At 41.2% G+C, this 16,207-nt stretch overlaps 2 protein-coding genes across 2 annotated transcripts; both read left to right on the top strand.

Moving 5' to 3' along the window:
- Positions 1–8,533: 8,533 nt before the first annotated feature.
- LOC132251860 (olfactory receptor 11A1-like) lies at positions 8,534–9,367 on the top strand. The gene has a single exon (XM_059731779.1). The coding sequence runs from the start codon at positions 8,534–8,536 to the stop codon at positions 9,365–9,367; it is 834 nt and encodes a 277-aa protein (XP_059587762.1).
- A 4,832-nt stretch (positions 9,368–14,199) lies between these two features.
- Positions 14,200–15,153, top strand: LOC132251861 (olfactory receptor 10A2-like). The gene has a single exon (XM_059731780.1). The coding sequence runs from the start codon at positions 14,200–14,202 to the stop codon at positions 15,151–15,153; it is 954 nt and encodes a 317-aa protein (XP_059587763.1).
- Positions 15,154–16,207: the final 1,054 nt, after the last annotated feature.

Genomic DNA, 16,207 nt, shown 5'->3' on the forward strand with positions numbered 1-16,207 from the left:
GTTTTTTACTGAGGCAGGATAGAGTACTTGTATTTATGAGTACTATTCTGCTGTTGAGTATATTAGTTTACTCCAGCCTAACAGGCGCACATGTGTATATGCCAACACATTTACTCTGTGTGTGGCTAATTTAATGTACTAAACATTAAACCTCTCATGTAGACTTGCCCAATAAGCCTCTGCATGGGCAGTTATCAACAAGTGGCTGGTTTGACAAAAGCCTAATCTCTTTTCTTCATTGTTCACATGCTTGTATCCGAACTCTCAAAGAGTTTAGTTTGTCAAGAAGAATGTCCAGAATGGACTTGAACAGAGTTTACAAGAATTTGACTCCATCTCTCTCTCACTGACAAATAGTTTGATTGCAAATATGTGTTTCACTTATTTCACAGATAAACCTGTGTCACTTTATGCAGTGCTTTGGTGAATGAATGACAGAATTACTGGGTTTTGTGTAGAAACAGTGAAATCAGGAACTGATGCAACTGCTGTTCCAGAATAGCATACTAGTCTTCTATCATTTTTGTTGTGGCTGTACCTTGTCTTCCCTGCCTAAACACAGGAATTATACTGCTGAAAAAAATCTTGAGGAAGCTGACATCTAATATTGTGTTGATATCCTCATAAATAAAATTGATATAATGGAAATGATTGACTATCAATTATAAATTGGGAAGAAGTCATTGGCAGGCATGGTGAATCTCTTCTATGTTATTTCCTTGCTTTTTTGTAGCCTTGACTAATAGGGCTGTGCAAAACTTCGGTCGCTGATTTGATGTGGGGGAGATTCAGCCCAATTCGGTAGCTGAATCTCCAAATCTGAATCGAATAGGGAGACCCTTTAATCTCTCTGAATTGAATCAGCACCCTCCAAATCAATTCAGAGAAATTCAGAAAGATTCAACGGTTCAGACATAGACACAAGTTTAAATGTTTTTTCTATGTACCTCAAGGTAGCAGGCACAGCTTGTGAATGCTGAGATGGTGGGATGCATGGAGCATGTCATAGGAGCGTGGATGGTCCCAGCACACTCGGCAGCAGACCCAGAAGTGGACCAGAAGCACTTCCAGTCCACTTTCCAGTCTGCCAGGGAGTGTGCGTAGGGGCTCCGCAAAGCCCTCCCAGCTCAGCAATTGGTGCCTCCTAGGTCTGGGGGGGCACCCAGGGTCTGCCAATGGACAATTGCCAAGCCAGGGGCTCACAGGGGGGCCCTCTTGCACACTCACCAGTGGACCCAGGTTCACCGCTGAGCATGCGGTGGGGGCATGCTCCTGTGGGACACTCCATCTGCCCCACCATTGCAGAGTTCACAAACCATGCTTGGTACCTCAAGGTATCTGGAAAAAACATTTAAAGTTGTACCTATGGCTGAACCACTGATTCTCTGAATCAGTATCGAATCTTCACATTCGGATTTGACTGAATCGAATCAGGGACAGTTATCCAAATCAACTACTCAAATCATTGTCCCCGATTCCAGCTGAATTTGAATCCAAATTGAATAGGGCCTGTTTCGCACACCCCTATTGACTAATAAATGTGGAGTTAGATTTTAACCCAACTATAGGACCATTTATCTCAAATCAGGTGTTGGACATTGTGGACATTTTTACACATGATCCAGGAGGCTTGGGGGGGGATTTTAATTAGTTAGTCACGCTAACTAAAAGTGCCCAAGCCTCAGCATCCCCTGCACTGAAAAATGGCAGCAGGGCATTTTAAACTAAAGCTCATTCAATGAGTTTTAATTTAAATAGTCTCACCACCATTTTTCAGGCAGACAAGGTTCCTTGGGTGAATTTGATATCTTTTATTAGACCAACTTAAATAGTTGGAGAATAGTTATTAAGCCAACTATTTGGGTTGGTCTAATAAAAGAGATCAAATTCACCCAAGGAACCTTGTCTGCCTATGTCCTTAGACCAACACGGCTACAACCTACACTCCTGCACCATTTTTCAGCGCATTTTTCAGCGCCATTTTTCCCATCCAAATCGAGCAGCTGATGCAAATGACGCTAGAGTCTGCTGGAGCACATTCAGGCAGGAGTCTGAGATAACAGAATTCCTGCTATTCTTTCTAGCTCCATCACAAGATTTGTCTGGACTTTCTCATGATATCACTGGAGTGATCTTCTTGTGTTTCATACTTCTCTTTGTCTCCATTGTTTGGCCACGTACAGGGCATTTTTAGCACTTTTTGCCCAGAGCCTCCAGTTACTGGATGTATAGCCCTCTGCATGTGCATGACATTGCACCATGAAGTATATACACAGACTGAGCATTAGGGCTGTGCGAAACTTCAGCACTGCTTTGTTTTGGAGTTGTTTCAGCCCATTTTGGCACCCGAAACACCAAATCTGAAATGAAATGGAAGGTTCCAAAACATCTCTGAAATGAAACAAAGCCATCCAAAATGTTTCTGAATGTTTCAGAGGTGGGCTTGTGGGGAAACAGAAACTCAGAAGAGGGAGGAGGAAGAGGGAAGGAAGGACTGCTCTGATCTTGACATCTTAGCTGACTAGCGTCTGCGATCTGTCCCGGAGGTTCCTTCCAATCCCAGTGCTCTGGGAGAGGAACAGAGAAAAAACATATAAGGCTGTTTGTGAACTGCTCTCTGCCTTTTGTGAGAGCTGTCTCTTGCAGCATAGGCAGGAGAGCACAGCATCTGAAGGGTCTAGGCTGGTAGCAGTAGGAAGTCTGTTGCCACCAACTTGTAGCCAGCCATTAGCCAATCCTTTCCCACTTACCTACCATCCCAATTGTTAATCCCTTTCAAATATTTCCTCCCCTTAAATCCTGTTATTTAGTCTTTTTCACCCAAAACAAAACAAAAGCTCTGATTTGCCTGGCACTGTCTCATCACTGTGCCGGAAAGCACTACACATATACAGCACACAGACACACATTTTCCAGCACACCAAACTTGAGGGATGCTGGAAAGGCAGGTGCCAGGTCTTGTGGCAGAGGAGAGAGGGGGGCAGAGGGAGAGCTGTAAGTTTCCCCCCTTCCCGAAACTTAGACACACCCTCTTCCTGAGCAGCCATGATGTTTCTGCTGCTAGTGGCAGCAAGGACGTGGGAGTAGTGCCTCCACCTGCACCACCTCCACTAACACCAGAGAGGTCAACTTGCGGCTGCACCAGGGAGGTCAACTTGCGGCTTCGAAAATGGTGTCTTGAGGTGGGCTTCGGCTTTTAGGACCACGGCCCATACTTCAGAACAAAAGACATGCTCGGGTGGGATAGGCTTCACCTCTCCCCCAAAGGTAAGCATGTGTTCTCTTTCAGGTTGGCTGATCTCCTCCAATAGGCTTTAAACTAGGCTCATCAGGGGAAGGGGGGGATGAGGACAGAGGGAGCCATGGAACACTGAACCAAGAGACACCCACAAGAACAGCCCAGCCAAGACAGGTGATGAGCAGAAGAAGTACCCAGGTAAAAGACAGGATAGTCCTGGGATTAGGGGGGGCAGTGCATACACCCTCAGAAGGCCTTAAATGCCTCTACACTAATGCTCATAGTATGGGGAATGGCAGGAGGAACTTGCCCTCCTGCTAGCTGACACAAACCTAGACATAGTGGAACTTGTTAAAACTTGGTGGGATCCAATGCACAATTGGGTGGTGAACATCAAGGGCTATAGGCTGTACAGGCAGGATAGAACAGGGAGAAAAGGTAGGGATGTGGCACTCTACATCAAAGAGCAATACACATCTTCAACAAACAGCACGGGGTCAGAGGAGGGGCAGACTGAAGTGCTATGAGTAAGAATACAAGGGGGTTTGGGGAAAGGGGAATTAACGGTGGAGGTCTACTACAGACCACCCAAACCAGGAGGAAGAGCTGGAGCGAGAATTCTTGGGTCAGCTTGCGGAGGCAGTTAGGTCAAGGGATGTGGTTATCATGGGTGACCTTAACTATCCGGACACTGCTGGGAGGAGCAGTCAGCCAGATCTGACTGCTCATGTAGGTTCCTAGCCAAGTTACAGGACCTCCATCTAACCCAGGAGGTGCACAGTCCCACCAGGGGAAATGCCTTGTTGGGCCTGGTCCTGGCCACAGGTGACAACCTGGTGAGGGGACTACGGGTTCTCGACCACCTGGGTGATAGCGACCATCGCCTACTGGTATTTACCATCCAGTGCAGGGTGTCAAAAGCCATCAGCTACCCAAGAAACAGATGTTGCAGGTGGGGAAATATTAACTCCTTCCATTTCAGTGCTGGTACCAGCACATGCAAACACACTCCACATTAACAAGAGCACCATCTGGTGTACCCAAGGACCTTAGTGTAATGAACCTTGCCTGAACACTATATGGTTCCTTTGGGAAATTTATGTCCAGGTTCCCATGACGATCTGCAGCAAGATGGAGAATTAATACTTGAAGCTGATGTATTCTGAGCTACAGTTATCTGGGTACAGGATGGAAGGGTTCATGCCAGCCATTGCTCCACTTCAGATCAGTAAGTTCATCTGGATAATACCAGGTATGGTCCTCTGGAGGAAACCAGTTCTCTATCCCCTATTTATGTAGCACCTCAATAGCATTCCCTCTGGCACAAAATAAAGCACTTCAGTTAGGAATGGCCTGTGTCACACACAAGCACAACAGATACACACAGGATCTAGTACAATTGACATGAATAGTTGTCCATCTCCAACTTTATTCTCCAATCATTTGGGATGTTCTTTGACAAAGCAGTGAATGTGTTTTAGATTTTACTCCTGCATGTCAAAATATATTTTTTCCTTGCCCACGTTAGGTTTTCCTCTCTCCTTCGTGAGCATCTGGAAATTGGAAATGTAGCCCACGGGAGATTTCAGCCCTCAACAGATGTTAGACTGGGTCCATAATTCTAGTAAGTTGTAGAGGTGATAATTGCTTCATAATCAGCGACACTACGCCAATCCTAAGGAGAGTGGGGGGGGGGGGTTGTTTTCTTTTGTTTTTCATTTTCTTTGCTATTCATTTCATCCTGATATTTCAAACTCCCATCTCTCTCTCTTTCCCGCCCCCGCCTCCGTCTTTTTTGGGGGGAGGGGTTGTTTACTTGGTTCTATTAATATTATGGCTTTGCCTGCACAATAATGATATGACATGCCCATCAGCAGAAGTGTCTGGAGTATTATCACCTTCTCAAAGACAGAATAAATAATGACTTCAGGGAGAAACTGATATTGTGTAATGCCTATAAGCTACAAGTGGACAAAAGCGTGGGTGAGGAACCACAGCCTCTCTCTTAGAATATGTGCATCTCTCAAATCGGTGAAATAATGAATGTGAAATGCATCAGGAGAGAAGGTTGACTACAGAAGCAATACTTGGGTCTCCTGAATAAAGATAGAAGGCACCACATCAGAGATTCAAGCTTTTCTACACCCTTTGAATGTACGCTAATAATTTCTTTTTTTTTTCTTCAAATAATATCAGTTTTAGGGGTGCATCAGTGGGGAGGTAGGTAAAGAGATGAATAGATAGAAAGATAGAACTAATTTGTCCATTTACGAATGGAAATGCTATAATCAAACCTGTTCCATATAAATAATATTCTGAAGTGATCTTTGTCCTACAGCAGCATTAGGTTATGTTTCAATTTCCCACAACATAATCAATATTAAATTTAACATATGCATTTGGACATGTTTATGAATGTTAGTTAACTTATCTGAACAGAATTTTTTTTTTCACATCTCACCTGTATTGCAAGACTCAGTAATGAATAAACAAAATAAATAACCCAAATACTTCAATATTAATATAGAATGGTACGTTCCAAAAGAAAAGGCATTCATTGTCTATAGGAAATATTCATCCTTCAGTTTCTATTTTCTTTGGGCCTGTTTCTTAGTTTCAAAATATTTTAATTATGTAAAATGTGTTATAAATAAAATAATTCCTATACATGTATGACATTTATTAAGCATAGAGGAATGTCAGGTTACATAATACCAAACAGTAAATAAGTATAATTACATGACAACATTTTGAGTGTTTAAAGGAATAAATCTCTCTTATTAGGTTAAAATGTGAGTTCAGAAAAAAGCAAGTCAGAATAAAAATCATATTTGGCATCATATGAATTCCAAGATTTAATTCTGCCTCCTTAATGCATCTTCAGTCACTTAAGATTTATATCTGTCAGATATACTGGATTGAGAAAAATAGTACAAATGATTTTTAGAGACTGAACTTTGAAAAGAGCTGGCCAAAAGGCTCTCTGTTTGATCACTCCCTAACAGAAAATGATCCTCATAAAATTTCCACTCAATTTAAATGGACATGTGATAAAATCATAAGATTTGTAATGACTTCAAAAGTTGTTTGATCAAACTGCCTGCACAAATGCAGGTATGCTACTCCTAAATGTCCTCCCTCCCACACATATATTTGATGTGAGACTAAATACAAGTATGTGCGTCCCATGATATAACATATTGCAGTCAACAGAAAGATTTCTGATCGTTTGAATGGGCTTTGGCTAGAGTTTTAATACTTCTAAAATTCTTACAGGCTTTTCTGAATCCATCTACAGGAAACTAGGTAAAAGTTCTCCTTGTCACTGCAGCCATAAATCTGCAGATGACACCATGCTGGGTCACAGGAAAGGACCAGGACTCCACATGCCGTAGGCATTGTTCAGGCAGGGCACCTGGGGCTAGGGGACCAAGTAAAGAGCTTGTTACTGATTCCCAGGAGGATGCTGGGTAACCAGGCGCAAGTTATATATGGAAAAAAATTGTTAAGTAGCGCTCCCTTGCACAAATGTACAGAAAAACTAAAGAGACACTTGCATCCCACGAGTTCCTAAGCAATAATTCAGTAATGCGCTCCTGTGACAGACTGTGGTACTGTTGGTAAAATTTCTAGGTTAGGTGAAGAATTCACTTCTCATTGCCCTGGGAATTACCCTGACCTGATCTTTAGACCCCTTTAGATCTTTAGGGCACTGAAAATTTCTTGGCCCATTCAAATAACTGTGTTTCAAGTTCACCCAGTACCCTTTCTTTACTTCCATTTGATCCTTGACAACAGCCTAGAGGTCAATGCCATCAGTTTATCGTGTGATTTTGTACTTTGGGGATAATTACTGCTCTCTTGAGAGATGGATCCAAAAGTGGTCTAAGAGGTATCTGCCATAGTGCTTCGTGAGCCAGGGCAGGAGTGCAAAAAGTTTGCAATGCCACCCACGACAGCCCTTTAGCATGCATGGAAAATGATCTGTTTGGGGTAACTGGAAGCCACCCTACCATTAAAGCAGAAGCCACTGATAGTGCCCTGTTTGCAGCTGTCCTTCAGGATGCTCAGGCATCCGGTTGCATCTCCATCTATTATATTAGAGCACAGGACCAATGTAATGAATTTTCTACGTTCAGTTGTCAGCATAGTACCATAGTACCAGGTGTGAATTTCAGTAGGGACACACACATGTACCTACCTTGCATTTTGGTTAGATGCATTTTTTCTAAAACAAGCTCTGCTTGTAGGGAGGGGGAAAGTTACTTCTTTTGTTAAATGACATGTCTTTCCAGTTAAACCAATGTCATGATATGAGGAACCTGACAAATGCTTTCCAAACCCTTGGGGTGGTCAGTACTTCCCAATGAAGTAACAGAGCTCCCTAACCAGAACACCACAAAAGTCTGCCTTCCATCTGCTTATGGAGAGAGAGTGTGATTTTATTCTGACTCGAATCATTTCTTAAGTTTTCCTCATGTACCAATTTTGTCTCAGAAACATTCCAGTGCTCTAGGCTGGCAAACCAAATTCATGTCATTAACAATTTTTACTGTATAATGTAAGGACTGGTTAGAATTTTAATCTAGAGTTTGAGAAATTTAAACTAAAAACACTATCACTCTTTTATTAATTTCAGCTTCTATAGCAGCACAAATCTAGAAATAACAGGAATACTGTGACTGGCATTAATGTTATCAACTGTGTAAAATTAAAAAGTATACTTCATAACTTTGAGTTAGAAAATCTGTAATATAATTGGTGATAGAAGAAAATGGGAAAGATTGCATGTCATATATTGCGCTACACTCTGAGATGAACATTCCCAGAACAAAACTGTAATTGTTTGACCCGATGAAGCTAGGAGGGGTGCATGAAGCAGTATTTAAACATACTGTAAAGCAGTTCTTACATGTCTGCAAAAGACAATTTTACCCTTTCTTTTCTCACAGTGACATAGGTGGGGCAATGGCTTCCATGAAGCTGTTATAGAAATGGATATGATGGACTGTTCACCTCCTAGCTTTAACTTTGGAACACCAACCTAGATGGATCATTTTCAGGGAAGGTTAGTCTCTTAAAAATTCAGCAGAGGGACTGATTCCATGATATTCAAAGGTGTCTGTTTGATTCAGATTATTTTGCAGAGCTGTATGGAATTTCTCTGATGCCATGGGAGATGCGGAGGTCGGAAATAAAACTTCCATCACTGAATTTATCCTCCTGGGATTTGAAATATTTCCCGAGTTGCAAATACTTCTCTTCCTGCTGTTTCTCCTGCTCTACATCGCAACCATGGCTGGGAACATTCTCATAATTGTGCTAATTATAGCTGTTCAGCATCTGCATACCCCCATGTACTTCTTTCTGGGGAATTTGTCTTGCTTGGAAACCTGCTATACCTGCACTGTCCTGCCCAGGATGCTGGCCAGCCTCCTCACCGGTGACAATTCCATCTCATTCTCTGGCTGCTTCATCCAATTTTTTTTCTTTGGTATGTTGTTAGTTACAGAGTGTTGTCTCTTATCTGTGATGTCTTATGATCGGTACTTAGCCGTATGTAAACCATTGCATTATGCAGCCCTAATGAGTGACAGATTTTCTTTCAAACTTGCAGCTGGATCATGGATCAGTGGATTTATAGTTGCCTCCGTTGTATATCTCTTCTTGTTACAATTAACCTTCTGTGGACCCAATCAAGTTGACCATTTCTTTTGTGACTATGTTCCAATAATTAAACTCTCCTGCAGTGACACCTATGAGATTGAACTTGCAGTTCTCAGTCTTGACTGTATATTTGTTTTACCCCCATTCCTTTTGACTCTCATGTCCTATGTCTGCATTATCACCACCATAGTAAGAATCCCTTCCACTACTGGGAGACAAAAGGCCTTTTCCACCTGTTCCTCTCATATTACTGTGGTGACCATTTTCTATGGGACCCTAATTTTAGTGTACATGTTCCCAAGAACCAACACCCTTAGAGCCCTGAACAAAATATTCTCTCTTTCCTACACTGTGCTGACCCCATTGGCCAACCCTCTCATTTACAGCCTGAGAAACAAGGAAGTCAAGGAGGCTGTAAGGAAAGTTGTCTGTGTGTTTATGAATTGGAGAGGAATGCAATAATTGTTAAACTCTATTAGCAGGTTGAAGCAAAATGGAAATAACAGGAATCAAAGCTGTGGAAAATGAATGGCTCCTGGTCCAGGGGTTTTCTGGTGAATTCTAAAAGGAAGAGGAACTTTTGAGAGATTTATTACATTTCACACCCGGTTCTATTGAACGGATTGTCCTGCTACCACAGTGTTCACTTAAAAATTGCTCCAGATAAAAATAGTGAATGGATTTTAAGAGGATAACCTCTCTGTGCTTCAAGCCAGTATACACAGATTGTCTTCAACCAAAGGCTTCCTACACTTAGGCCCAAATCTGAAGTCTAACTTTCCCTTTAGGTTGCACACAGTCAGGGTGTTATCAAGCTGATGTGGTAAAAACCTAATCTCTTTGACTAATTGTTCACACTCTTGTATCCTATCGCTCAAACCGTTTAGGTTGTCTAAAAGAATGGGCAGAAATGACTTGAACACAAACTTTATTCCATCTGTAACTCGCTTTCAAATTGTTCATTGGTAAATATGTGTTTCACTTAAGTCACAGCCAGCCCTGTGTAGGTTTATACTGCACTCTAGTGAATGAACAAGAGATTTAACAGAACAGCTTGTTTTTCCTGTCTGGACATGAGAATTATACTGCTGAACAAACACAGGAACGAAGGAAGCTGAATTTTCTAACGTTGTGTTGAGATCCTTGTAAGAAAAGTGGTAATGGTGGGAATGCCTAAATATCCATTATAAATTGGGATCTGTCTTTGGCAGGCAAGGTGAATCTGCTTTGTGTTATTTGCTTGCTTTTTCTTGCCTTGACTAATAAATTTGTACTTGCATCTTAACACACCCCTAGGAGTATTAATTTCAAATCCTACTGGACATTGCATGTCAAACTAATTTAGGGGCCTTCAAAAGTCCCAGCTTCCAGAGGGAATCCTAACACCCTGTGATTAGAAAGCAAGGACTGTTTTGTGTTGAGGCAGGAATAGGAGACAACAGAAGTCTTGGTTCTCTTCCTGGCTTGGTCACAAACTTTCTCTGGAAATGATCACAAGATCATTGGAGTGACATTGTGCTTGTTTCCTAGTGCTCTCCATGTCCATTTTTTGACGATGTACAGGGCAATTTTAGCACTTTTTGCGCAGAAAATCCTGTCTTTGGATGCATTTCCCTGTGCATGTGGATGGCTATGCACCACTAAGTGTACACACAGACTGAATGTGCCCACCAGCTGCCAAAGCACGTACCACACATTCCTGATAGATATGTAGCATTCTTAAGACTCCTAAAATTAAGTCAGCCAAAACCTGTGGCTAACAAATGTAGCCTGAGAAGTGAAAACGTGTATTTTGCCCCCAGAGCTAAATAGCTAGGGTACTTCCTATGGGAAGCTACAGGTCCTGCAAGCCAGGTGCCTGTCATCTAGAACAGTGGTAGCCAACATTTCCCCCCTGAGTATTGTTTACTAGGGTTTTTAATTGCATTGAGCTCATACATATATGCTAATGTGTCAGCCTCTTGGAATCCAATATGGCTACCATGACAGAAATGATGTGGTTGATCTCAGTTTACACAACGTTGTCTTTGTCATTGGAATAAATTTTCTAACTTATAAGGGGGCTTAAATATTGACCAAATCATGAATTCATGGCAGTCATCTTGAATTCCAATATGGCGGCTATATGCACTACTTGGAAGACTGGCAACATGACTCTTCTGGCATGGGCAGAACATGTCTACCTCAAACACAATGATGGCACCTGTGGCAATGAGTTGTGACTGACAACAGAATCTAGAAAACTTATTGGTCCATTTGTACCCTACTACATGGGAAAGCTGCCCTGATGCTGCAAAACCTGTCATTTCCAAGAGCCCTGGCCCTGGTGCAGGCTGCAGGGACAGACTGGGCCAGAACTGTGAATCCTGATGGACAAAGTTGCTGAGCAGCACTCAAAGCAAACAGGTGCAAAATTTCTAAAGAATTCATACCTGGCAGGAAAAATAGGAATCTGGGGAAGAGGGTCATGGACAGCCCATAAAAGCAAATTCATTTCTTTGAAACATCTGAGGGCCCTGGTACACATTACATATTTATGCAATTAACTGGCTAATTTCTCGGTAAAATTTAGGCCAGCCACATGTGCAGTGTAATTATCACACAATAAAAATGACTGCCAAGCTATAAAAAGAGCCAAACAGCTACAAAATTAGCGCTTGAAGATGTGTGAATCTCTATAGCTGGTTTTTATCCAGTTTTTTCAACATGTAGCAGGGCCTTAAGTTTTCAACAAACCATCGTTTCCCAATGAAAATCCCTAGCAGTTTTATTAAAAATGCATTCTAAGTCAATCTGATTACTCATTCAACATATTGGAGAGCGTCCATTGTAGGGAATGAAAATGGGTAGGGGGGCACATGACTTCTGAAGAGCGGCTAAGGACACTGGGCTTATTTAGTCTGGAGAAGAGAAGACTGAAGAGGAATGTAATAGCAGCCTTTAACTACCTAAAGTGGGTTTCCAAAGAGGATGGAGCTGAACTGTTCCGGGTGGTGGCAGATGATAGAACAAAGAGCAGTGGTCTCAAGTTGCACCAGGAGATGTTTAAATGAGATATTAACAAGAGCTTTCACACAAGGAGGATAGTAAATCACTGGAACGGATTACCAAGAGAGGTAGTGGAATTACCATGCTTGAAGGTTTTTAAGACCAGGCTAGATAAATCCTCAGCTGGGATGATCTAGTTGGGGCTGGTCATGCTTTGAACAGGGGGTTGGACTACATGTGATCTCCTGAGGTCCCTTGCAATTCTCATTGCCTATGATTCTATTTGACAACAGTATATTTCTCTACCACAAAAGCATTTAGCGTCTGGGGTTAAATACAATGTCTTACAATCTAGTCCCTATCTTCTAAAAATGGGCAATAACCTTTGACATTTGTAACACTGCCTTTGAATCCTAGATAACAACATGCCCAACTTTGCCTTGAGCTTGAGGCTATTAGGAAATTGGTGAAACAGAGATCAGATAGGAGCCATCTTCATTATGCTGCAATACTAGTTTTCATTGGCTGCAACCCAAGAAGAATCTCAGACATTATTTGGGAGGGGGAAGTACCCCTGAGGAATATACCAATTTGATGATGCAAACAGATGTGTCTATACACAGCTAATAATGCTTACTGCAGAATGAAGAAAGCAAATCAACAGCTGGTTGGGGAAAAGAGCTGATATAAAGCAAAGGACCACAGCATTGCCAGAGGCAGTGACATTCAATCTTGATAGCTTAGGAGCCACATGCACCTCAGAGTGAATTGTGACAAACACACTTAAGCTGAAAAGAAAAGAAAAATATTTCAGCCCATCAATTGTTTGTACTGCTATTAATATAGACAGCACATGTGTTGTGTACTTATAATTGCAGGAAGGGAACCAATGTGCAGTAAAAGAGCTTTGATAACTTATTTCTAAGAAGAGCACTAGACTAGGGAAAATTTTCAGAGAAGTTGAGAGGATGAAGAGGATTTAGAACACTGGGGCACCGGTAAACTGTATGCATGAGGGTGTCCTTGATGAAACTGCCATTCAGCTTATCTGAAGATGATGCAGAAAACATTTCAGCCCATGAGAAGGAGAATTTTAAATTTCTGAAGGCATGGAGTTTCCTGATCACCCAGCGATAAAGGTTAGTTATTAATCTGTTTCCTATTCTGTATGCCCAGACATTCCCAGATGCTCTCTTTCTGTAATTCCACGTCATCTGCATCTATGCATATCTTTATCTCACAATGTATTTACATCTTCTTTGCCTACTCTGTATGCATCATCTGATGTGGTTGCTTCTTCCGGGATGCTGAAGTTTGGAATATTACTCCAATATCAGAAAAACATATAAAAATGTGGGTGCTAAAATTTGGAGTGGTAGAGAATCATGGGGGCAATTCGGAGTGAATTAGATTCTTTGGGAACCTAGGCACAAAAGTACACGAGACTCACAACTGAGAAAAAAGAGAAAGAGAATTTACCATATACAAGCAGAGAGACAGAAACAGCTGACACAATGAATAAAGACCGACAACATTTTTATAAGAATTTCTCTCTTACATGCACAAGTATCTAGTTTTGAAATATTTCCGTCTGCTTCACAGGGAATTCAATAATGTCGTGTTATGGCTTCACTACACAGCTATTCTAAAGGGTCAAAAATGTCTTTGATCTACATCATTTGTACGTACTTCTAAATTACAATAATGTGTGCATGCAACTTGTGTTATTGCCATTTTATTTGGGTTTTTTTCATTTTTCTTATTTCAGAATCCATATTCACACAGAAGAAGTCAGCTACTCAATGTGTGCCTTATATCACTTAACTTCTCTTGTTGTTGTTGTTATAGTATCATAGAAAATGAGGGTTGGAAGGGAGCTCAGGAGGTCATCTACTCCAAACCCCTGCTCAAAGCAAGACCATCCCCAACTATATCCATCCCACCCAAGGCTTTGTCTAGCCAAGTCTTAAAAAGGAGATTCCACTGCCTCTCTGGGTAACCTGTTCTAGTGCTTTACTACCCTCCTAATTAGAAAGTTTTTCCTAATATCCAACCTCTACTTCCCTTGCTGCAACTTGAGGCCATTGCTCCTTGTCCTGTCATCTGCCCCCACTGAGAAGAGTCCAGCCCTATCCTCTTTGGAAGTACCCTTCAGGTAGTTGAACGCTGTTCTTAAATCCCCCTAGTCTCCTCTTCTCCAGAATAAATACACCCAGTTCCCACAGCTTCAACTCCTAAGTCAATAATAATAATAATAATAATAATAATACTTATTATTGTTTCTAATAGGCAGCTAGAAATGAATAATGGTGGACCCTGGGATTGAAAATGAAACAGTTGTGGACATATTAGTACTTCTGGGTTTTGAGGATCATCATGAACTGCAGATTTTCCTCTTTCCACTCTTCTTAACATTGTACCTAGCAAGCATGGTGGGGAATATCCTCATTATAACTATTGTCTCAGCTGACCACAACCTTCGCACACCTATGTACTTCTTCCTGGGTAACCTGTCCTTTCTGGAGGTCTTGTATTCATCAAACATAACCCCCAGGATGCTTATGGACCTACTAAGACATGATAAATACATTTCCTTTGGAGGCTGTATCTTGCAGTTATATATATTCTGTGCATTGGGAACTGTTGAGTGTTTTCTACTGATGTTAATGTCTTATGATCGGTACTTGGCCATCTGCAACCCTTTGCACTATGCAGACTTAATGAATTGGACTGTGTCGGTTAAGCTAGCAGTTGGCACGTGGGTGTGGGGTTTGCTGCTGGCTGCTGGGTTGCTACTTATTTTGGGAAAATCCTTAACTCTTTGTGGCCCAAATGAAATCAATCATTATTTCTGTGACTTGACACCCTTGCTAAAACTGTCGTGCTCTGACACATTTATGGTGGAGGTAGCGATTTTTGTCTCAGCCGGTGTTGTGTCGCTGATCCCATTTCTCTTAACCATCTCATCCTACATTCATATCCTCCTGATTGTCATCAAACTCCCGTCAAAGAGTGGGAAGCGCAAAGCATTTTCCACCTGCAGCTCTCATCTCATTGTAGTCACAGCTTTCTACGGGACTCTGACCATAACATATGGTGCATCCACAAGAACCCAGACAGTTGATCTCAACAAGATCCTTTCCTTGATGTATACTGTTGTGACTCCGTTCTTCAATCCCATAGTGTACAGCTTGAGGAACAATGAGGTTAAAGAAGCCCTGAAGCGATTTCTTAGCAAAGTTATCCATTGGCAAAATTAATCAAATATTTGCCACTAGTTCTTTTTTTTGCCAAGTTTCTGAGCATTCTTCTTGAAAACTAAAATTTTCTGAACAAAATTCCGTTTTGTTTAAAAAGTAAATTTCTGTTAAAAGAGCATTTCAGCCTAAAATTATTTTTTATAGCTGTTCAGGAACCTTGTTTTGCTTTGTGTTGGGGTCATAAAAACACTTTTAGGGTTCTATATAATTGCCTACAGCTGGTCAAAAACAACCTGACAGAACAGTTTCTCACCCAAAAGGGGTTAATTGATTAAATAAAAACATTTTTTAGTATCAGTTTGATTTGACTGAAATTTTCAATGGCAAGTATGTATCAAAGCCCTTCATTTAGAGTCATTTTGTTCCAGCTTTATGTTATGTGGTGATGTGTTGTGTTATCAGAACAGTATATTTTGAAACAGAGTGCTTCATCCTTGTTGAAAAAAAAGTGTTTCACCATTTCTGAAATATTTTCTCCAGAAACTTGGTTCCACCAGAATATTGTTTTCTATGTCTAATTTTTGTTCCAATTCAGAACAAAAAAAAAAGTTTCTAAATATCAGAATTCCCTGCAGAATAGAAAGGTGATGTTTAACCTGCTCTAGAATTTACTCTAATGATCTGTAGAGTATATGAATGATAAAATCACAGGTCTGGAAGGGACCTCAAGGGTCCTCTGGTCCAACCCCCTGCATGGATGCCAGAATGCTGCTCTTCACAGAAAATGATATTCCTTCTGTGGTATTCCTAAACCACCATATAGTGATATAATGATATCTTATTATATTCAATTCAGTACCTGGCAATACTGTGCCAGATGTAGAGTGATGGAAATACTATGATGGATGTGGAGTGTATTGCAAAACAGAAACATTGCAAGACACATTTTTGTATAGTTCAGTAAAGAAAAATAATTTCTGCTACAAAAAATGTTTGTGAAAATCTGAGTACGTCTAATTCTGTTTTATTAATGTGACTCATGTAAGAGCAGGTTGTTTTTTTTCCCGAAGCAGAGCTTTGCAAAATCACTAATGGAAGAGCTACCTAATTCCTC

The sequence above is a fragment of the Alligator mississippiensis genome, chromosome 7 (assembly GCF_030867095.1).
Source record: "Alligator mississippiensis isolate rAllMis1 chromosome 7, rAllMis1, whole genome shotgun sequence".
NCBI lineage: Eukaryota > Metazoa > Chordata > Crocodylia > Alligatoridae > Alligator > Alligator mississippiensis.